General features: G+C 38.0%; 1 protein-coding gene across 1 annotated transcript in view; it reads left to right on the top strand.

Annotated features, from left to right (window-relative positions):
• NDNF (neuron derived neurotrophic factor) overlaps window positions 1-19,896 on the top strand; it is a 34,678-nt gene extending 14,782 nt beyond the window's left edge. Inside the window, exons 2-4 of the mRNA XM_040967159.1 lie at window positions 10,000-10,188; window positions 16,414-16,538; window positions 17,870-19,896. Of these exons, the coding sequence (XP_040823093.1) occupies window positions 10,001-10,188; window positions 16,414-16,538; window positions 17,870-19,260 (1,704 nt within the window). The 5' untranslated portion in view covers window position 10,000 and the 3' untranslated portion in view covers window positions 19,261-19,896. The remainder of the gene's footprint in view (window positions 1-9,999; window positions 10,189-16,413; window positions 16,539-17,869) is intronic.
• Window positions 19,897-23,872: the final 3,976 nt, after the last annotated feature.

Here is a 23,872-nt window from a genome sequence, read left to right as displayed (position 1 = left end):
CATATATTTGAGGCCTTGACACCCATATGAGAGATCCAAAAGAGTTCCTGGTTCCTGGTTTCAGCCTAGCCAGACTGGGCTGTTGTGAGTAGTTGGGGAGTGGACCAGTGGATGGAAGATCGCTCTCTGTCTGTGTCTCTCTCCCCTCCTTTATCTATTATTCTGCCTTTCAAATAAAGTAAATATACCTTTTAGAGTTGAATAGATAAATGATAAAAGGCTTGTTGCTTATAGAAGATTGAAGAGGATAATAGTTTTCCAGACTTTTTCCTGCCAGGAGTATTCTTTCCAGTTTTGTTTTAAAATTTATTTCATTTATTTGAAAGGCAGAGGCACAGAGAAAGAACTGTAAAGCTCCATTGGTTTACAAACCAAATGCCCTACAACATCTGATCTGGGCCAGGAGCCAATAGCCAGGGGCCAGGGAACAGGAGTTCCATCCAGGTATGTCACATGGATGCCTGGGACCCAAATGCTTCTGCCTGGAGAGCACGCATCAGAAGTGAGCTAGAACAGAACACAGAGCTGGGACTCTAATGCAGGCACTCCAGCATGTGCTAAGGGGTCTCAGAGGCCCTCTCAACTGCCCTTGCCCATTCTTCTGCCATGATCCTTAAACTTTCAACTTTTATGTCATTATTAGGCAAAGCTCATAATAATCACAAGGTAGCAGATATATTGATTAGTCAGTTTGGCTCATCAATCCTTCTAAATTTATTGAGGACTTGACAAATATACGAATGAAATGTACAAAAGATTCTATTTTCCATGTTTATCATGAGAAGATACTCCAAAAAGTTCATTCATGGAAAAAGGGAATAAAGATAAGTTTCTTTTGGGTACAAAATATTTTGAAGGCATTTACGTGTTTGACATATATATTTTTCATGAACTTTTAAAGATTATACATATGCATAAATGCCAACTTTTTGAATCAAAATAAACTTACCTTTTAATGTAATTTCTCAGTAACCTTGTTTTTCAGGTGTTTTGTATTATACTTCAGAACTTGGTGCCCATTCTAATGACCCTGAGTGCCCTGGTGATTGTATTTGGTTAACTTCTGTTTTTTTTTTTTTTCCCTTAAGCTAACTCCTTGCCCATTTCGGTGTTAAGCCTGTTTAGTTTTGCACCCCATATTATCCTGCTGACTTCAGGATTCCTGCATTAATGATATTGCCATTCCAAGAGAAAAAAAAAACTGGAAAATTTTTTATTCTCTTGATTTTAATTCTACTAATCATGTCTAGTTTTTGTTGTTCTATAAAGAATACATGTAGTATCTTACTGAAAATTTTCTTCTTAGTTAAAATGATTACTTGAAAGTCAAAATTTTAGGGCCTGAAACAATGGCCTAGTGGCTAAATCCTTGCTTTCCATGTGCCAGGATCACTTATAGGTGCAGGTTCATGTCCCAGCTGCTCCACTTCCTATCTAGCTCCCTGCTTGTGACCCTGGGAAAGTAGCAGAGGTTGGCCCAAAGGCTTGGGACCCTGCACCTGTGTGGGAGACCTGGAAGAAGCTCTTGTCTCCTGGTTTGTTTTGGCTCATCACTGGCCATGATGGCCCCCTGAGGGATGAACAGGCTAGTAGAGGATCTTTCTCTCTGTCGCTCCTTTAAAAAAAAAGTCAAAATTTTAGAGTCCTACACAGAGCAGGAATTAATCATTTGCTTGTTGACCATGGCAAGCCATATGTCATCTTCTAGGCTGTTATGTGCTATTATTAAATGCTACTGGCAAATCATTCTTACTCTGTAGAATTGCCCATCATTTAAAATTAGAATACCCTGACTTTGACCCTGTTATGAACTACATACACATCATGAGGATCAGAGAATCCAAGTGACAGAATGGAAACTACCCAAATTCTTGGCATATTGCATTTTTAAATTGCTTTTCTATATTAATTTAATTTCCTTCCAGAAAGAAAGTTGGCAGGCAGTGAGAGAAGTGTTAGTGGAGGTTGGAATCACTGCAGCTTAAATGCATGTGTAAGTCCCTAATCCATAGATTATTGACATAATGAACTCTAAAGCCTTTCATAATCATGCCATTATGTAACAACTGCCTGCATTTGGAGAGACTTAGCGCATAGGTCCTGTGCATCATGCCAGTTCCACTTTATTGGATGGAGTTGGTATGTTTCATCTGCACTCTACAGTTACTGCAAAATGAAAGCGCAGCTAGCACAAGCCAAGAACCAGTCCTTACAGGAGACTGTGAGTTGAATTCTATCTGCTTTGTTGCCACTTTTCAAATATGGAATTACCAAATCACAATATTCTGTATATCCCTCCAATTTTCCATCATGGTAGAAGATATATGAACTTACAGAACAATACACTAACTTGAGAGAACACTCATTGTTTACAAAACTACAAAACAAAATAGTTGCTGAAAAGTTTAGCTTTTCTGCTTTTGCATTTCTGCCTTGAGGGAAACTGGTCATTCCAGATGGAAAATGGTGGGCTTTCTAATGCTTTTAATTCTTGAAATTTTATTTTTTAAAACATTCATCTTATTTTATCTTATTTTACTTTTATTTGGTAGAAAAACACAAAAAGAGAAAGAGAGAGAGAGAACTTTTTCACTCCCCAACTGCACCAAACCACCAAGGTTTTCCCGGCTAAAGCCAAGAGCCTTTGCTAGAAGGCAGGAATTCCATCCAGGTTTCCCTTGAGGTGGGAGGAGCCCTATCACTTGAGAAATTGTTGCCTCCTGGGATGCACTAGCAGGAAGCTGGATGGGAAGTAGGGCACCAAGGACTCAAACCAACACCCTTACATAGGATGCAGATATTCCATGTGTTGTTCAACCACCCAGGCCACAATACTCCCCTCTGCTCTTGGGTGGGAAGACTCCGAGACCCTTGGGCTAGTGGAAAGCAGTTCAGAGCAGATCAGAGGCCCTTCCCTGACCAAGGCCACAGTTTTTTTTTTTTTCTTTCCAGTTAGCTTAAATGATCCAGATTTATTATCAGATGTGGCATGGATGAACCAAATTAAAACAAATGTCCTTGAGTTTAAAAATAGAAGTTAAAAAGACTAAATATTTGCACTTGAAAAGGAAAATACCAGAAATCTTTGTAGCAGACCATTCCTTAAAATTATCCTCACTAAATTATAATCATGCACTTTCCACTCTGTATAATTAAACATTAGGTTTCATCTGTTCCAGATGCATTTGCTTTGACCATCCTTATTTTTGGTCACTGTAAGTTTTTTTCAAGTTTATACTCTACACATGATCAGGCTCATTTGCTGTTTTTTAATTGAATCTTAATGATACTATGCATTTTTAATTGGATACTTTTCAAGACATATTTACATGAATAAATCTGATCTTGGGTTTTATAACATGTAATTTTTAGAAGAGCTTAATGGTGTTTATGGCAAATACATTCTTGTGTCTCTGCGGGGAATTTGCAGGGCCTTTGTTGCCAATAAGAGAAGTGAGAAAGTTTGCATTGGTTTCATTACCATAGGTAGACACAACTGCTGACATCTGTTTTGAAGAGTGTATGGAGTTGAAAAATGTCACAGTGCCCTCATTAATATCATACCTGATTTTCAGAGAGCCTTGAGCAGTTATATACGAACCAAAGTGAACCAGATGGGAAAATTCCTTGCATTGACAAGGTATTATTAACTAAACAGTTGTCCATAATTACTAAAGGTATGAGTGGCCATTTGGCACCAGGTAAGTCACCTGTTGGTATGCCTTCATTTCATGTCAGAGTACCTGGGTTTGAGACTACTGGCTCTTCTCCCCAATCCAGCTTTTTGCTATTGCACACCTTGGGATGCAGCATATGGTGGTCCCAGTAATTGAATGCCTGACACCCATGTAGAAGACCTAGATGGCAATCCAGACTTCTGGCTTTGACCCGGCTCACACCAGCTGTTTAGGGTTCTCAAGGCATAAACCAGTGAATGGTAATTCCCTCTCTTGGTGTTTCTGCATTCATTTTTTTTTTTTTTGAGAAAGGCAAACTCTGTATTGGTTTGAAATGCGTCATCCTCATAAGACAAGATTCTCAATATTTGTGGTTAAATACATTTTAAAACTTTTTAAGTAGTTTAAAATTAGCAAAATTTATTCAGTAATTATGCATGGCTTTATAATTTGCAATGATACATTTTTATGTTCACTAGGTTAACCAGTGGTTTAACCAAGTCTGGTATGTTGACTAGCTGGTCTTATGTAATTGCACATAAACTTCTCAAAATGACAGTCATGGAGCTGCTGCAGAGCCTTGGGGCAGATGTCATTGCCCTGGAGGCATGCTGTGCTTTCTGCAGCGATAGAGGTCAGCCTGGATGGCTCCTTGATACAATGATAAATTATTCAAACTCCCTTTCATTTTTGATGCTGCCTCTGACTTAATCATTTTACCACTGTAAGTGTTTTGACATGGATATGCTAGGTCAGTTTGGCCTGTTTTGACTACACTGAAGCCTCTACAGAGTAAAGTTAAAATTATTGCTAATATATATAATATATATATTCTAATGCGTATATATAATGTATATATATTCTAATATGTATATATATATACATATATAATATGTATATATCTTAGAACTATTTGTATGCTTCTAGTTGCCCATCATTTGCTCCACTCCCTATTCCTTGTGGGGCAATATAAATGCTTCCTCTCTACTCCATGATGTTTTCTTAGAGATCACCCTATAATTCATCCCATACAGTCTATGCAGTCTATACCATCCCACTTTCCTTCTATCATTGGGAGACTAGTGGAAGCAGCACCCCCTCTCTTCCCCCACCCCCAAATCAAGTCCTGCAAAATAATAGAAGAAAATAGATTCACAAAAACTAACAGTCCTAAAACAAGGAAAAGAAATCCCTTCTGTATATCCCTTGGATGGCATATTTACCTGCTGAATAGCAAACAAGAAGAAAATGCTCTATCTTTATATTTGAAAGATTCTTAATGTTAGAAAACTTATTATGAACTTACCCTTACTCTTATCCCAATGCATTGAACTGCAATATTTCTAAATTGGTGACCCTGAATTTGTGCATATTCATCCATATGATACAAGGTAATCACATTAAAGTGATTCACTTTGTAATGCCCAGGCCCTTTCCTAACTTTGCTAAATGGAAAACATCTGGTTAATGTTCAAACAATTCTATGTCAAGAACAGTTTCCCTTTTAACCTGGGACACAATGACATTTCAAAAGAGGATTAGTTCACATCACCAATAATGTGTTTTCCAAAGTCTGAGGTGTATGAAATCATTGGGTCCTTTTTTTCTCTCTTCAGCTTTGGCAAGACATGAAGGTGTGTGTGCAGAAGGCCTTTGACAAAACAAATAATATCAGAGTTTGAGTTAAACATCCCTGTGCTCAGTGCCATCAGCACTTCCTAATTAGAATGGTCGGAGTCCGTCTTCTCAGGCAGCAGGACGGCACCACAGAGCTTTTTCTGGACTGCGAATAACAGTGCTGCCACATGGACTGACCTGTCCAGCAAATCACATATATTTGGACTCATCCTAGCCACATTCTGCTTGTGTTTAAAGTGGAGCCTGAATTGGAGAAAAGCAGTGAAGTTACTTTCTGTCCAAATTTCCTACATTATCCACCAGATGGTCAGAAAATGAGAAAGAGTACTGAAAGGGAAATGCCATTGCATGTTATTTTGCTTAAACTTTAAGTCTAGATAAGCTCAGGACACCTAGATGTAACAATGAAGAATAAAAGGAAAAGCCATACCATTAGAGGGCACTTTTGTTATCTTAGAAGAGAACTCTGTTCTCCGGGACTAAGTTAACCCAGCCTAAAGACGACAATTTTCAAGTTGTTTATTTCTAGTGAGCAATGCTTTAGTTGAATGTCTAAGACAGAATATTTTATTAATGGCAGAAAAAAGCTGCGAAATAATAGAAACTTCATATTTTTTTATCAGTGAATATAAATTGTGAAACTCTGGGGAGTGCATCTGCAAAGTATTTTTTCATTAGCTACATTGAGGGCTTCTTTTAAATACATCCTATCCAACCTTTGGCCACTTCAGACATACGAAAAATAAACCAGAGAACAGGAGATCTATCTACATTTCTCTCTGGTCAACTCTGAAAATAAATTAAATAAATGTTAAATATTATCTTTAATAAGTTAATATCTAAATCAGAGCAAATTAAGCAAATGATCACTGTTTTGTAGTGTCTGAATAAGCTTTTCCTCAGTGATAGTTGAATATTACTGGATAACATTTTGAAAAATCATACTCTGATAGAATTTAAATTCTTCAGGTTTAACCTCATGCTAATTTTAAACTTGATTTTATAATGTCTGTTTTTCCCATAACTTATGTGACAGTTACAATGATTTAGCGCTTCAATAACCTAAGAGTGTGGTTTGATCAAATTTTAGTTAGGGAGAAATAAACTACTTTTAAAGAAGCAAACAAAAAGATGAAACTAATTCTATTTCTCTTGGTGCTAAATGAAAATGTACACCATAACTAATAAGAAAGATAAATATGTAAAATAGTAACTTAGTGTGAAGAACTGTAACAAATTTGAGATTTTACCCTAATTGCAAGCTAGTGCATAAGCCTGCTGGAAGACACAGGTCTCCTGGGTCAGAAACAAAGATTCTTTTTGCTGAAAGAAATAATTGTGGGCACAGAATCAACATTTTCTTCCACTTGTTCCCTGAACAAATGGGGTTGCAGACAGGGACGGATAGAGTCAACACCTGGAAGTAGGCTTAAAAATAGGAGAGGAACCTCAAGTTCAGGGAAACCAAACCTTTTGTACTGGGTGGCAAACAGGCCTACTCTTTTCTCCAACCAGCAGCTTTTTCTTCCAAGGCTGTTGGCTAAACAGCCTTGCAAACATGATATGGAACAAAGGCAGTCCATGATTCTACTGCCAAGAGTTGCAGACAGACCCAGGAAAAATCGCCTCCCAACACTCCACTCTGTGTAACCCTATAAGCTGAAATTGTTCACTGATATTAAATTACTAAGTGGCTATATGAAGAATATATGCTAATATAGTTTGATATTTATATGTTTTAAATTATAGTTACTATTTACTCAAAGGACAGAGAAAGAATTCATAACTTCATCTGCTGCTTCCCTCCTCATGTGCCTACCATGATTGTGCTGGATGGACCAGCATCAGTTCCAAGATTTGTGGATGCAACCAAGGTCTCCCATGTAGGCAGCAGGAGTTAATTACTTGCACGATCACCACCGCCCAACCAAAGGATCAGCATTGTCGTGAAAAATGTCACGAGTAGGAGCTGATTCTAGAACACAGAAGCTTCAACGTGGGAGGTAGACATTTTAACCTTTAGGCTAAACACCTCCCTGGTTTACCATGTTTTAAGTCAACCATATAAATCATTCATATTTTATACATCAGTAGTATTTAATATATGATTTTTACCTGAGTAGGCATATTGGCTCATCTTTAATATGAGAAAAAAAAATAGGAGGATGACTTTCAGCACAGCCAGCTAACATGCTGAAACCTGTATCAGAATGCCCAGACCCAAATCCCACTTCTGCTTTGGATACAGTTTCCAGCTATAAATTCACCTAGGAGACTTCGGATGGCTCACGTACCTGGGTTTCTGCCATACTAGTAGGAGACCTAGATGGAGTTCCAGCTCCTGGCTCCAGGCTAGGCCAACCCCTGATGTTGTGGGCTTTTAGGAACTGAACCATCAAATAGAATCTCTTTCTCTGCTTTTCTAGCAAACAATTAACAAGTAATACCAGTTATCAATATTGATATTATCTCAAAATTCAGTTCTCACAACTACATAAATTCATAAAGAAAAAGTTCCTCCAAAGGGCAGTTGAGGACATTGGGAAAATTCCTATCAGTCATGGCAAGCTGCTTCTCTGACTCTGGAGCTGACCTAAATCTCCCACATACCCTGGGGCACAGGAGCTTGTCCTGCTAAGTTGAGCAGTGGCACTGTGTGGTTGACAGCTTTATGGGTAGATGTGGTTCCTAATGAGATAAGGCTGCCCTTGACTGTCTCCAGGATATAGGCTTGAGTCTGTCACATTCTAGCACTCCCATGGTGAGTTTCTAATAGGTACAGAAACCCAAATTCTATTTCCAAAGGGACAAGTTTTCTTTTTCTTTTTCTTTTTCTCTTTCTTTCTTTCTTTCTTTCTTTCTTTCTTTCTTTCTTTCTTTCTTTCTTTCTTTCTTTCTCTCTCTTTCTCTCTCTCTCCCTCCCTCTCTTCCTCCCTTCCTTCTCTCTTTTTAATTTTATGCCCTGTTTGCTCTCAGTAACCAACTTTATGGAATGGTGCTATAAGGGAAGTAAACTAGATATGTTTTGTGCTAAAATAGAAGTATTTCTCATGGGGGCAATGTATCAAATGCTACACATATATTTCTTTTCTACCAACTCCAGGCAGAAGAGGAGGAAAAAGGGTCATTCATTTTGTGCTATCATGTCCCTGTTTGTTTAGAAGAGGATAACTGATTTTTGCCATTGCGGACATAGCCCCTGTCTCCTCTTTGTAACTCACGTGAGCTTCCACTCATCTCTCTGCTCCTCTTAGCTTTCTCCTTCACAATAATCTGGACTTTGGAGTGGAAGATTATTTAGTGAAGTTAAGATGTGGGCTTATTCTTAAACTGCTAGCCTCTTGGGAAGAGGATGTTCATATTCTGTCAGAATTCTTGTTCATTTTTAGAGTGTAGAGATTGTCTTTCCAAACCTCACAGGAAACCAAAGTCTATAATCTCCAAGGGAATTGCCTAAGATCATCTGGTCAGGAGCTGAGACAAAACCCCTCAAATTTCTGAGTTCTGAGTCAAGCTCAGTTAATATATAATTAAGACATAAGGATGGGAAATAAAATCAAGATCTATTCATTCCATCTCAAATTATTTGCATTTGGCTTTTCCACTCCCTGCAGTATTTAAATCTGTACTCTCTGCAGATATTTCTCTAATATTTGCATTCTTTGGTGTCAAAGAAGTGAAAGAATATAATTCCTTACCATGGTTCTTTCTTTGAGAAAAAAATGCATATGTACCAACCTGTACATTGCCTCTCACTAATATATGACACATAATGAACTCACCTACCCTGGACTTCTCCTGCGGACTCTGACCAACATTAAGAGATAGCATCCTTCATACCATCCCTATAAAAATGAGTAGTTGAAAAGTAATTCCTGTTTCTTACATAATTTTTGCTGGAAATCCACTACTTATGCTGATTCATAACTCAATGAAAAGACTCTGTTGGTACTTAGGATCAATTTCAAAGTTGCAGGTCGATATGAAAGTCTAAGCCCACTTTCTAACATGAAAAGTTTTGGATTTAGTAAATGTAGGTTTGAAGAGTAATGCAGTCCGTAATCCTTATGTATCAAAAAAAAAAAATCTCGCCATATGATCTTGGGCATATTATTTCAACCTGTGAAAAAGTTGAGCTTTATAATCTCTAGCAGTCTCTGCCTTATGAAAATGTGATGTTGGAATAAGGGTAACTGTGAAAAAGAAACTTCTGGGTCATCGTGTGCATTGAATGTGACTAATGGATCATAGCAGCAATTAATGACTGAACTGCTAAACAATTTCAATTAGTCAATGGTGCGACTTTTGTAAAAGCTTGAAAAACTGACCTTGATTGATCATTTCAGCAGACTCTGAGGCATTGATGTGACATAATCTGTGACTACTATATTGGCTGCTGATAATGAGTTGAGGATATTCTCTCTTAGCACTCATGAAAGTTAATGTATCAAGAGTCCTTTATTTCCAAATCATTTTGATTTTTGAAATTTTAGTGGATTTGTCCCTGACTTCATGAAATTAAATATGGAAAAGGAGAACTGCTGTCAAGATCATACCCCTGTGTCCAAAACATGATAAAATGTATAAGACTGGGAAGACTGGGTTGGAAGTTAAATAGTGTTAATCCTTGCAACTTGTCCAAGGTCTACCTGAAGAACTAATATGATCGTTTGTGTTGGCCCAGGATGGTGCTGATCCACTGTTGTCTGCTGTGGTTGCTCTTACCGCTCGGCTCAAGGACACAGAAGCTGCCCACTCGAGATGAGGAACTCTTTCAGATGCAGATCCGGGACAAAGCATTCTTTCATGATTCATCAGTAATTCCGGATGGAGCTGAAATCAGCAGTTATATCTTTAGAGACACGCCCAAAAGGTATACACCCCACAAATTTTCTATATGAATATGCTTATAGAAGGTACCTTCTGCAAAGGAAATAGTGGTGGACATTTGGCACAGTTGTAAGAGACCTGTTTGTATACTCACATTCTGTACCAGAGTCTCTCAGCTTGACTCTTCTGATTCCAGCGTCCTGCTAGTGCACATCCTGGGAGGCAGCAGGTGATGGTCAAATAGTCAGGTTCATTCACTCATGTGGGAGATGCAGCCTGAGTCCCAGACTTCTGGCTTCAGCCTGGCCCACCGTCAGTTGTTGCCGGCATCTGGGAAGTGAAGCAGAAAACAGGTCATTACTCACTCTCCCTCTCCTTCTCTCTCTTCTCCCCTCATCTCTTTCAATAGTCTAAAAATGTGAGAATAATTTTTAAATGTTTAAAAAAATAAAAAGATTTTAATCATTAAATTTAGTTAGACAATTGGCATATGAATCTACAAATAGCATTGCCTATTTTCTCTAAGTAAGAAAAATATACAATCAACTTATAACCATTAAATGTAAAATCATTTTTGTAGAATGTGGTCTAATTTTGGATAAAGAAAACAATTCTTGCATTGTTTCTACTTCGTAATGATTATTTTCCTAATTTCTCTAAGAAGGACTTTAGGGCATAAAAACCAAAGTAATTGTATATACAAGATTCTTAAAGGTTTTATATTGAATTATGGGAGATAATATTTCTTTTAAAATGTGATTGAATCTAAGAGAATGAAATCAAGCAATATATTGAACTTGCATGATGTCTATAAGTACCTTGGTTCTTTCAAAACTGTGTAATATAAATAGTGTATATTTTATAATCTAATTATTTTTCAGATGACTGACTTAAGAATATTGAGACCCTCCTCTCCACTTTTATAAAAATTAATCGTTAGATAATTATACTTCAAAGACAATTTCTCCTTTTGATGTGGAACAAATCAGCATTTCAAATGATAAACTGTTTCCCATATTGAAGTTCCCAGGTTTCATATCCAGCTCCCTCTCTAGACACTGGCTTCTTGCTTATGCAGACGCTGGGAGGAAGTGACAATGACTCAGGAAAAAGAGTTTCTGCCACCCAAATGGGAGCCCTGCTTTGAATTCATGACTCTCGGTTCCCATACCAGCTCAGCTCCATCCACTGTGATTGTTTGGGACATGGGCCAGTGGATGAGAGCGCTGTCTTTCCCATTGTCTCTTTTTATTTCTACCTGTCTCTTGCTCACTCTCTGGTCACCTCTTGGTGTTTGTTTATTTTCAATTTTTAAAATCTATATTATATCAATAACCTATTTTCTAATGACTGAGATGTGCCTGATAGTTAGGTTATTTTTTCAGTTTGGTGGAAAATAACAGGTGAGGATCTAAACCTCTTCCACTGAGTAGTCCTGCTATCCAACCAGTTGGTTGGTTTAAATGATGGTTGATGTTGTGTTTTCTTGTTTTCATTGAAGTGAACTGTTGTTTGGCTGTCATTTCAGCACTTGCAAGGTATAATTATTTGTTTGAATGAATACAATAAGCTGAGATCAGACTTGTTATTAACATATAAAGAACTGGATCTTTACATGACATTCATAAGAGTGAAGACACCATGAAAGGATTATTGCTTTGAAAGAACTTGTTGTTCTCGTCCCTACCTGCATGCTGTCTGTGAAAACAGGATATGACATACAAGGCAGTTCTCATACTTCAAACTGATCTTTAAAAAATAGCTGAAATCTTTCTTTACAAAGTTTGTTTTTCACATTATTTCTTTACCTAAAAATTTTGAATGAGTCACATCAAATCAGAATTTTCTTTGTCAATTACTTTCACTCCCTAAATATATTTATGCATCCCTTTCCACACAGTACTTCTAAATACAGCATTCCACATTGCATAATCATATCAATAAAAAATTTCTTATCAGCTTTATCCTTTCAGTCTGTTCAAAATTCACCAAGTTTGGCTACTAGAGTGCCCTTAAAATATACTCCTTTTCCTTTACAATATGCTTTTTTTTTTTTACCGAATATTACAAAATAAGCAGTGCTTTTCCCTTCCTTCGTTCTTATTTTTTTCATTTGTTCACTCTCTACATTTGTACTTGTTGCACAAATAATTACAGGAGCCCTTAGAAGAAATGCTAACTACTACACCAGCTAAATAAAGAGTCACAGTATAAGAGGAAACAGCATTTCTAAGGCTGCAGTGCTGTGGTAAGCACATATGGTCATTGCTGATGTGCCAACTAAAGGCAAAATACAAAGCTGAGCAATAATAAGTAGAAAAAGACAACACATTGATTTATTATCCTGTTGTTTACACACGAATTCCCAAAGTTACATGACTAGTGATGTGTTTATATCTCAGCGTTGGCATTGTAATTTGCTGCCATGTTTCCTTAATTATTTGTTTCATCTCTCTCTGGCCAGTAAATACCTGAACACACGCATCATGTCCTTGCAGCTTTGATCACCAGTCTCCTCTCAATTGCTTTGCACATGGTACACGATAAATGTTTGTCCAACTGTTACATTTACTCGGGTCATAGTTTATCCCGAACCATAAGTGCTTCCACATGAAAACATTGACTTTGAGGGACTCCTTACAGTTTTATATGTATGATAATTAATTACCTTGTGCAACGCAAACATTGCTTTATTTGCTGTTAAGTCGCTGCCCTGTGTTTAAGACACAATTGCTTACATTGGGAAACAGACTGCTTACTTATAGGAAGTGAGAACAGAACAAAATAGAATTTGCATGTAGTTTTTTTTTTTTGCTTTGACATTGGTTAGTAGTGCTACTCAAATGACACTCAAAAATTAAAAAAGCTGTAGGTACTCTTCATTTATATAATGCCAAACAAATTGCTTTGTTGCACTTATATCTTTGCAACATAAAAATCATCTCCCATGGGGCTGGTGTTGTGGTAAAGCAGGTCATCCCTACCTGTAATATTGATAGCCCATTTGGGTGCTGATTCAAGTCCTAGATGCTCCACTTCCATCAGCCCACAAATGATATATTACCTGTTTGTTAAAAATGTTGGGTTTGATTTTATAGTATCTTGTCTTTGTTAATCCTTCCACTGTTCCATCTCCACCTTCCGTCTCCAAATTGTCTTTGGTGAGGGGAGAGAAGTATTTACATTATTTCCATTCAGGTTTTATACATTCAAATATAAAAAGATTCTAGGTATACGTCCGCTCAGGCTAGCACAAAAAGATGTGAGTTAGTATTGGGTCTTATTGATTAACTTGTAACTAATTCACTTAAAACTGTTCATCAGAGAGCTGCCTATTACTTGCAGAAATCCGTTTTACATCCTGAAAATCCAATGACTTGGAACAAAAATAGCAAATTGACCCTTATGGGGAAAATTACATTGGTGACATAATATTAAGCTATTGCCACAGGATTTCAGTTAATTGTGGAAATAATATCTATAGAACACTCTGCAAGTATTTAAAAGAATCTGATTCAAAAAGATTCAGAAAACAGCATTACTAAAGAAGTGATATTGAAATATGAGTAAAGGCGGGGTAGTGAATTTCAAACCCAGAAAACCATCGGTAAGCTCCCATAGGTGAAATTTGAAAAAAAAAAAATAAAGAAGTTCTAAATGGTCTGAGCACAGAAACCTAAGGGTAGAGGCTGCCTGAGGAGAGTCTGGTGCAGCAGGTAAAGCTGTACCATTGAGCAGCTTTTGACTATATGAACAGTTGTTGAGGGTTTTTCCTCTAAGCTAAAAATGTAAAGAAAAGGCTCTAGGTTTGAAATCACAAAAACATTAATGTTTTAAAAAATATTACTCTTGGTGAAACATAAAGAATGACTTGGGTATGTTAAAAGTAGACAAGTGGGCAATATCTTTTCATTAGTTCATTCAGTAAACATTTTTGAGAATTGTTTTAATCTTTGAGTTTCATTAGTGAACCAAATTTTCAATTCCTTGTAGCCTTTACCTAGTTGGGAGGAGATGGAAAAACAAGCATGTGAAGAAATAAATGCGTAATTTTTCTGATAGAAATAAGTGCCTCAAAATACTATTGAGTAAAACTTGATGGGCAGGAATGTATCTAAAGCAAGATAGTATGGGAGTGGAGACTGTCAGCAAGGTTCCCATCAGGAGGGAGAGAATCTCGGGTGAAGGGAGAGTGTGGTTAGGAGTGCGGAGGCAGCAGGGTTCCATATGCATCTCAAAGGAGCTCACAGAGGCTGATGGAGGAGGGTCTTGGCAATTGTTTATGGGCTGAAAATAGAAGAAGTCATAAAATAACGCAAGCTCTGGAAGGGCAGGGATGCTTTTGGAGGGTTTTTGAGCAGTGGGATGTGACATGTTTGACATAGGTTTCCAAGGTTGACTTTTTCTGGGGGAGCGAAGAAGGAATTAAGGACACAAAGGCTGGGAGCAGCGAGAGCAGAGAGGAAGCTATCACAAAGCTTAGGCATAGGAGACTGAGGATTTGGTGAAGTGGAACCAAAGGACCGATGCTAGAGCTACTTTAAAAATGAAGCAGAAAGCATCTGCTGACCACTGCATGAGGGAGAGAAAGTCAAGGACTCTCCTGATCAGCAGGAAGGTTAGAGTTGTCTGTCACTTACTCAGAAGGGATCCACTGCACAAGTTGATTTGGGGGAGACAATCAGAAGCTTAGATTAAATGGTATAAATCAGAAATCCTCTTTGTATATTCATGAACAGCACAAGAAGACAATTATAATTGGAATTTGGGTAAGGATTTAGGCTGATAACTTAGATTTGGAAGTTGTTAACAGGCACAGGATAAAATCAGGAGCATAGGTGAATCATACAAAGTGTGAGCCCAAACAGGAAGGAGATGCCAAAGGAGGTAAACATTTGGCATAGCTGCTATGATGCCACATGAGATGCCTATACACCACGTTGGGGTGCTCAGGTTGTAGTCCCAGCTGCAGTCCTTATTCTAGCTCTCTGATCCTGTGCACCCTGGGAGGCAGCAGAGACGCCTCAGGAGACTGATTCCATCAACATGGGAGATCTGGATTGATGCCAGTGGGTCCAGCCCCAGCTGTCGTATGTGAGAAGTGAAGCAGAAGATGGGAGATCTTAATCTGACATTTCTATCTCTCTTTCAAAAAATAATCCAGTAAATGAACAAAACTTATTTTTAGGAATTTATAAAATGTGCAAGCCCAGTTTCCTGGCTCCCTCCAGAAGTTAGAAGCTATGGATGTGAGAGGAGAGTAGCAGAGGAAGAGTGGAGTGGAAAGCTGTGGCAATCAATTCAGAGACAGTCATGTGGTAGATACAGAGAAAATAGGGAGCAAAGAGACGCAGGTGCAACCAACAGGAAGTGAAACTTCTTTCTCATAAACTCTGGCCTGCAGAGAGCTGAGACTATAGTTTCCTCATTTGCAAGATTGAATGTTTTGAGGGCGACTTCAATGAAATCATCGACATTATTGGAGTAAGAATGTGCAGGATGTTTGTAGCTGAGCAATAGGTTACTTTTCCTCAAAAAAATCTTTGGGAGCATCATCCAATAGTCAGAGGGAAAAGCACAGAGCAGAATGTTTTCATGCTTTAGATGTTAAATTTAAAATCACACACATTTAGTTAAACAGAAAGCCTTAAAACAGTAATAGGAAACTATCTTTCACCAACTGACACAATGCCCTTTACTTTTTAAAATTCTTTCTCATACGGTGACTTAATTTCTTCATCCAAAAATAGTTGAATTCATAAAACAAAGGATAAAATTCACTAGTTTAAAGCTGTGATTGCCTAGCTCAATCATCCAAGAGCAGCATGCATTTTAGACAAAGTTGCTGAGAAAGTCATGTTTTGCAATAGTTGGTGACTTTGCCAGAATGCTTAAGGATGAAGTGCCAATTTATCACCAACTTCATAAACAACAACAACAACAACAAACAGCGCCAGGCCACAGACTGGGACATTTTTCCCAGTTGTGACTTTATAGTGGCAGAGCTTATGTTAAATAGCACCAAAGAACGCAGGGACATGCTGATTTATAATTGTAACTGGAGATCTTTTTGTTACATCACACTGTGCTTGTTGATGATCAACCTCCTCACAGAAGACTGAGGCTGCCGGACTTCCAGTCAATGCTGCATATTGGTTCTGATCACCAGCTGCTTTAAGTTTCTGCTAAATGAATGAAAATAGCCTGCACACCAAGTCTTGATTGTCAGAAGGATGCTCTCGGTCTGAATCAGTGTGCTTTCCCACAGGTATTTCTTTATGGTTGAGGAAGACAACACTCCATTATCAGTCACAGTGACTCCCTGTGATGCACCTTTGGAATGGAAGCTCAGCCTCCAGGAGCTGCCCGAGGAGGCCAGCGGAGAGGGTTCAGGTAAGCCAAGGCAGATCTGGCCCAGAGTTCGGTGTGGCTAGTGAAAGGGCTTGTAAAACAAGCAACCTGCAGTTAACAGGAAACAACAGCATAGATGTGCAGGTTAAACTGGAGCTTTTGAACTAGGGAGGAGGGAGATAGTGGAGACAACATCAGATGATGTTGATTTTAGTAAGTTAAAATGTTGGGAGACAGAACTGGGGGGACAAAAGTAGACAAGTTTGGACTGGACACTGTGGCCGTAATTGACAGTTGTGCCTGAAATTTAAAATGACTTGAGGAGCTTTAAAGGCCACAGATGCAGAGCTGGTGCTCTCAGGTGTTCTGCTTTTGTGTTTGTCAGATGCAGTCTGGACATTAGGATGTTTCTAAGCTCACCAGGATGATTTGATGTATAGCTAAGGTTAAGAACCTTGGCTCTCTGGAGAATAAAGGGTAGGAATCAACCAAGGTGCAAGGAGACCATGAACAGAAGTTACAGACCAAGATGGAAGTGAACAGTGATATGTGCATTAGAGGAAGACACAGATAGGGGTCTGTGTTGTAGCACAGTGGGTTAAGCTACCACCTACAACGCTGGCATCTAAGTGCCAGTTCAAGTCCCGGCTGCTCTTCTAGCTGTCTATCTCCATGCCAATGTACCTGGGAAAGCAGCAGAAGGTGTGTTCCTGCCACCAACATGGGTACCATGACTGCAATTCCAAGCTCCTAGCTTTGTCCTTGCTTAGCTCTGGCCAGTACAGTCATTTAAAGAGTGAATCAGTGAACAGAAAATCTCTCTCTGTGTGTATGTATGTTTCTCTCTGTCACTCTACCTTTCAAATTAATAAGATAAATTTAAAAAGAAAAAATGAAGATTCAGGTTATAGAAAGCAAATAACATGATCTTAACTAGATTCTGTCCTAGAGAAATAATTCAGATTTAGAGAAACCTCACACACATACATAAGATCAATACATATAAAGATACTAAATTGATCGTCAGTATTATTTTTACAATATTAAGTAAGAAAACACAACTCAAAAGGAGAAACTTGAAGAGCATACATGCATGACTGAGTGTACATGGTATTAAATTACAAAACAAAAGAAAGAAAAGGAAAAGACTAGCTGGAAATAAACCGAAGAATTAATACAGAAGTGTATCTGCAGAATGGATTAGTTAATGAATGCATTTTTTATTTTGTGAATTTTTTTTTCTGCTTCCCCGTTTGCTAGTATGAACATTCCTTATATTTATAATGGAGAAGGAATAAAATGAAACACACCATCAGGTTGCCAAGCCAGTATCTACCCTGATCTAGAACTCATGCTTCTCTTGTGCCTTCTAGGTGATCCTGAGCCTCTCGACCAACAGAAGCAGCAGAGCATTAATGAAAAAGGCACTGAGCTGTTTTCCTACAAAGGAAATGATGTTGAGTATTTCATGTCTTCCAGTTCTCCATCTGGTTTGTATCAGTTGGAACTTGTTTCCACAGAGAAAGACACCCACTTCAAAGTGTACGCAACCACAACGCCAGAGTCGGACCAGCCCTACCCTGAACTCCCCTATGACCCAAGAGTAGATGTGACCTCCCTGGGACGAACCACGATTACTTTGGCCTGGAAGCCAAGCCCCACGGCGTCCTTGCTGAAGCAACCCATCCAGTACTGTGTGGTCATCAACAAAGAACACAATTTCAAAAGCCTGTGTGGCGTGGAAACAAAACTGATTGCCGATGATGCTTTCATGAGGGCACCAAAACCTGGTCTGGACTTCAGCCCTTTTGACTTTGCCCATTTTGGATTTCACTCAGATAACTTAGGGAAAGAACGCAGCTTCCTTACCAAACCTTTCCCAAAGCTGGGGCGTCATGTCTACTCGAGGCCCAAGACTGACATCCAGAAAATCTGCATAGGAAACAAGAACATCTTCACCGTGTCTGATCTGAAACCTGACACACAATACTACTTTGACGTGTTTGTTGTCAACACCAACAGCAACATGAGCACGGCTTACGTGGGTACGTTTGCCAGGACCAAAGAAGAAGCTAAACAGACAGTAGAGCTGAAAGATGGAAAAGTTACAGACGTGTTTGTTAAAAGGAAGGGAGCAAAGTTTCTAAGGTTTGCTCCAATTTCCTCTCACCAGAAGGTCTCCTTCTTCATCCACTCCTGTCTGGATGCTGTCCAGATCCAAGTGAGGAGAGACAGGAAACTGCTTCTGTCCCAGAATGTGGAAGGTATTCGGCAGTTTCAGCTGAGAGGGAAACCTAAAGCCAAATATCTCATTCGACTGAAAGGAAATAAGAAAGGCTCATCTATGTTGAAAATACTAGCCAGCACAAAGCCAACTAAGCAAGCATTTCCCTCGATCCCCGAAGACACGAGAATCAAAACCTTCAACAAACTCCGCACCTGTTCTTCAGCCACAGTGGCATGGCTAGGCACTCAGGAAAGGAACAAGTTTTGCATCTACAAAAAAGAGGTAGATGAGAACTACAATGAAGACCAGAAGAAAAGAGAACAAAATCAGTGCCTAGGACCAGACATGAGGAAGAAATCAGAAAAAGTTCTCTGTAAATATTTCCATGGTCAAAATCCACAGAAGGCAGTGACCACAGAAACGATCAAAGGTCTTGAGCCTGGAAAATCATACCTGCTGGATGTTTATGTCATAGGACATGGGGGGCACTCTGTGAAGTATCAGAGTAAAATTGTGAAGACCAGGAAGGTCTGTTAGTCACCCTGCATAGAGATGTGTGACGTAGGACTCTAGGAGTAACATGAAGTCACTTTAAAGATAAACTGACTACTCCCACAGCTGAGAGAAGGTGTGCCCCAGGTATGGAAGCAAGGCTGTGAGTGTGTACTTATGGTTGTGTCTAAGACTGATTGCTGGGAAGGATCTGTACTGGTGTGCCTCCATGGCAGCTGGTGGGGGTCGATGCCGCTTGATGTCAAAGATAGAGGACATCTCGAAGGATCTGCCATTCCTTGCTTCGACCACTTGCATGAACTGCTTCTAAATTATTTTATTACCTACAAATGTAAAAGATGCCATTCATTGCACACATCCACAAATGCAAATCATTCATCTCTATAGATGCTAGGGGATTTATATATATATATATAAATTATTTTATAAAGTCTTGTCTTACATGTGTTTCTATGATTGTAAACTGTTAAATTCTTTCCTGTTAAAGTACAGATTTAATCTAAGTATTATTAAGTGGACAGTCCTCTAGTCAATTATATTACTATTGTAAAGTCTTATTTGTTGGATAAAATGTTTAAATGCTGTATGTATCTCATGTACAAAGTTGACATATGTTATATTCATGTACATAAAATTAAAGATATTAGATTATATGCTGTTCATTTTCCTAAGCAGTCACTTTGGTGTATTCAGTTTAATCTGTCTCTCAGATGGTACTTTTTAAAAATTTTTGCATCAAAAGTAATGTTTTAACAGTTAAAAGGAAATGCCTTGTCTCTCTAAAGTTACTATACTATTAGAAACAGTAAAATTTGTGTTTTGACATTCAGTTGAAGCCATCTGTTCTGAGAATTGAGAGACTTGTAAGACTAGGACAAGCCAAACACTATTAACTCAATAAGTAGCGAACAAATGGTTTTTAACAGTTTAAAATGTTACATTTTAGGTGTTTATTTTAAGAAAAAAAATGAGTTTTCCAAATATTTTCCATCTGCTTGAGATTTGCAAAATAATTATTTTAATATTGACCTGAAGCTATTTGACAAACACCTCTGAGGACTTTGGTTAGTGACAAGAAAACCACCAGAGCTGCTGTTTTAGAACATTAATAAACAGTCTGCTGCTTTTAACTCTAGTTTTCGCATCACTTTTTTTTCAAGGGTAATTTAGGTAAATATCAATTAAGACAATTAATAACCAACCATGTGTTAGAGGTTGTGCATCATAGATTCATTCTCCACTGGCTTTATACATAAATTGTGAGTCTCCAGAACAGTGGATCAGGATTCAGAAAAATCTGGAAGCTACAAACACCTAAAGGAAAAATCTCTGACCTTCCATCATCTCATTTTCTTATTGATAAAGTGAGGTGGTGATGGATTTAGGTAAGATGACATTGCTGGATACCATCTATCGTCAGAGATTGTCATTGTAGAGTTCTTTGGTTCTCAACTAAAATGTACTATAATGACAGTGAGATAGATATAATTTCTTAAACTTTCCCTTGTTGCCTGCATGTTTCTGCTTTTGTACAGTGAGAGATTACACGTAACAATCTGATAGTGTGCAAAATTGCAATGTAGTATTAACAGGTAGCACAAGTGATGGCCCTTAGGAAGTGCACTTCGATCACCTTAGAAGACATGCCCTTTGAAGTCATTCCACTCGATGCCTCAGTACTAAGAAATTCAAGCAAAACAACCAATCTGTACAAACAAGTGGACCGCATCTTGTATGGCTTCTGAAAGAATTTTTCAATATCAGAAATGTGTACCCAATGGTCAGGTAACCAACCATCTCAGAAAAAGTCATTTGAAAGGGACAATATCATAGGGATGCTGTATATCCTGAAGTATCAGCGTGGTGCCTTTGAAGCAGAATCAGTTTTCTTGTTTCTCACATGTGCCCTAGTACGTTGTTACAGAGCAATATATTAAATGGGATGAGAACGATCAGAGTTAGTGCAGCTTCTGAAGATGGCGGACTTACCTCTCCGATACTGTTTAAGAGCTGAGAATTCCTGGGAACCAGGCCAACTCAGTTTAGTGCAGCTTTGACTTTGCAACCAGCTGTGACCGTTGCTTCTATATACTCTGAGTAAATTTGTCGCCCCAGTGATATTTGCCTGTTAAGTTTTAGGAAAATGAAATACATATCATGCAACTTCTATTAATCAGAAAGGAGGGGAAGCTCTATTAAAAGTCAAGCTCTCAAACCTACTGATGTGTTTATATTTTGGGTGTATTCAGGTAAATTGAGAAAGAAACATTTGTTGTTAACTTACAAAAATAATAGCTCACATGAAACCATAAACCTGAATAATTTAAGCCTCAGGATTGCTGCATCGAGAACAAAGCATTTTGAATCCCATTATTATATTCATTGAGAAAGGAGGATGATTTGAGCACATTTGGCTCACTACCTTTTTATTTTTAAGGGCAAAAAAATTAACTACAGAGAAAAAAGAATAAAAAAGTTAAAGTTCTCACAGTTAAAACAGCTAAGTAGTGTCACTGCTTAGCTTCCAAAATCCTAAGCAGAAAGTAAATAATCAATTCTTGATAAAATAAATTTATTTATTTATGGATCATTTTCTAAACAAAAAAGATTTTGGTGTTATTTATTATTTTGAAGTAACATATCATTTCAGGGCATTTTAGATTTCCTTAAGCATCTCTTTGCTTCTTGTGACTGACCACTTCAAACTTCTAAGAAGAATGTTTATTCTCATCATGTTATTTTTAGAGAAATTCATACTTCTCAGCTATATTTGCACACATAAAAAAATTGAGGTTTGGAAATTATTAGTGTCTAATGATAAGTTTCATCTCTTTGAAGCTAAAACTATTCTTAATATAAATAATCATACCATACTATTTTCTTGGTTAAATTACTTTACAATGTCTGGACTGATTTTTAAATATGCATTAAAGATTAGTACCAAAAATATATAATGTGCTTCTTATTTTTGTTACTCAGAACATAGTTTAGAAAATTAAATATTTGATATCTGGAAGAGTCAAATGAAGATATTTCAATTTTAAAAATGATATAAATGAGCTTGAGTTTACTGATTTTTAGTAGTCTGAAGAAGGGGTGCAGACTTCTTCAATGAACACTACTTCTCTCCCCCGACCACACACACAGCTTTGTATAGAATTTGAGGATTTGGCCTACCTGAAACCATTCCAGGATCTCTTCTAATCCTTGACCAATTCTTTTTTTGAGATCCTGTAGTCCTACTGTCCCTTTTTTACAGATGAGAACATTGAGATGCAATTAATACCAGACCCTAGATTTCTCTTCTCCAAATCTTTCTTTCAAACTTTCCTTTAAGCGTCTCTCTAGAAGGCATGCAACAGCAGGTTCAGAGGACACAGCCTGTCTCCTATCCTTAATTGGCTAACAAACACACTGCCACCACCACCAACAGAAACACAAACATATCACTTACAGAAAACCATGTGGAGCATCTCAAGCCACCTCCTACCCTACTCGGCTAAGCTGTGTCAGAGAGGAAATCTGCTGGGAACTGACCTTTTTGTTTTCTCTCTAGACCTCAGCAGGATAACTGCAGTCAGACATCACCTTTCTTTTATTATTATTATTTTTTAATTACATTTGGTTTTATAACGCAGTTTCATAGTCTCTGAGAATCCCCCAACACCTCCCTGTACCCTGCCCCCATGGTGGATTCCTCCACCTAGTTGCAGCATTACAGTTCAAATCCACTCATAATTCTTTCATAGCAAACATATAGTTTGCATAGTGTCTAGCATCTTATTGTCCAGATAAACTCAACGGTTTCTTGGGGAGATCATCTCTGGTCTAAAGGCAGAGCTGGTAGACTATCATCCCGACCAATTAAAAACCACAACATAACATCAACAACTGTTTACAACATTATGGAGTTAAATGACATGGTACTGAGTGACCAATATGTTAGAAAATGCAAGTTCTTAGCCACATCCTGTGATTACTTCGTTGACCTTTCAATTTTAGTTTATATACAACTGGCTGCTATACATCTTAAAATGGCTATAGGGTACTATTCAGCTGTATCGTGTCTATTTTCATTTTTGTATTTAGTAGTTTATAGTGTTGAAGCATAATTTTTACTGATTTTGGTGTATTTTGGGATAGTCCGTGTTGGTTTATAACTCTAACAAGGCATACAGACATCACCTTTCATTTTTTTGTAGCTCTTTGAAGGTCCTGGGGGGCAGGGAGGAAAGAGGACCAGGGAACACTCATCATTGTGTTTTTCCCAGAAATGTTGGCCCAGAAAACCATGGAACTGGAGCTTTTGTTGCTGTTTTGAAAGAAGGAAGCAAGAGAAAGGAAGCGGAGCATGCAGAGTATAGTTTTGTGTAAGTTTCTTCTCAGAGAGGCCTATGAGATAAAGAGATTAAGGACAAAGAGCTTTTATGTAAACTGATTTTATGTAGATTATTCATTCTGACCTGTAGGCAACCTTACACTGGATAGTTTGCCTTGAATCCCAACCCCTTATATTAAAACTGTATTGTGTTGGCAATGTTTTGTTTAGATCCTGATAGAAACAGAGTCTTCCCACAGTGATAGGGAGAGTCTTTAGACATAAGAATAAAGTACCTGAATGTAACTCACTGCCTAT

This window comes from Ochotona curzoniae, unplaced genomic scaffold (assembly GCF_017591425.1).
Source record: "Ochotona curzoniae isolate NIBS_2020 unplaced genomic scaffold, NIBS_Ocur_1.0 scaffold_4506, whole genome shotgun sequence".
Classification (NCBI taxonomy): domain Eukaryota; kingdom Metazoa; phylum Chordata; class Mammalia; order Lagomorpha; family Ochotonidae; genus Ochotona; species Ochotona curzoniae.
This window is presented reverse-complemented; position numbering and strand designations above follow the sequence as displayed.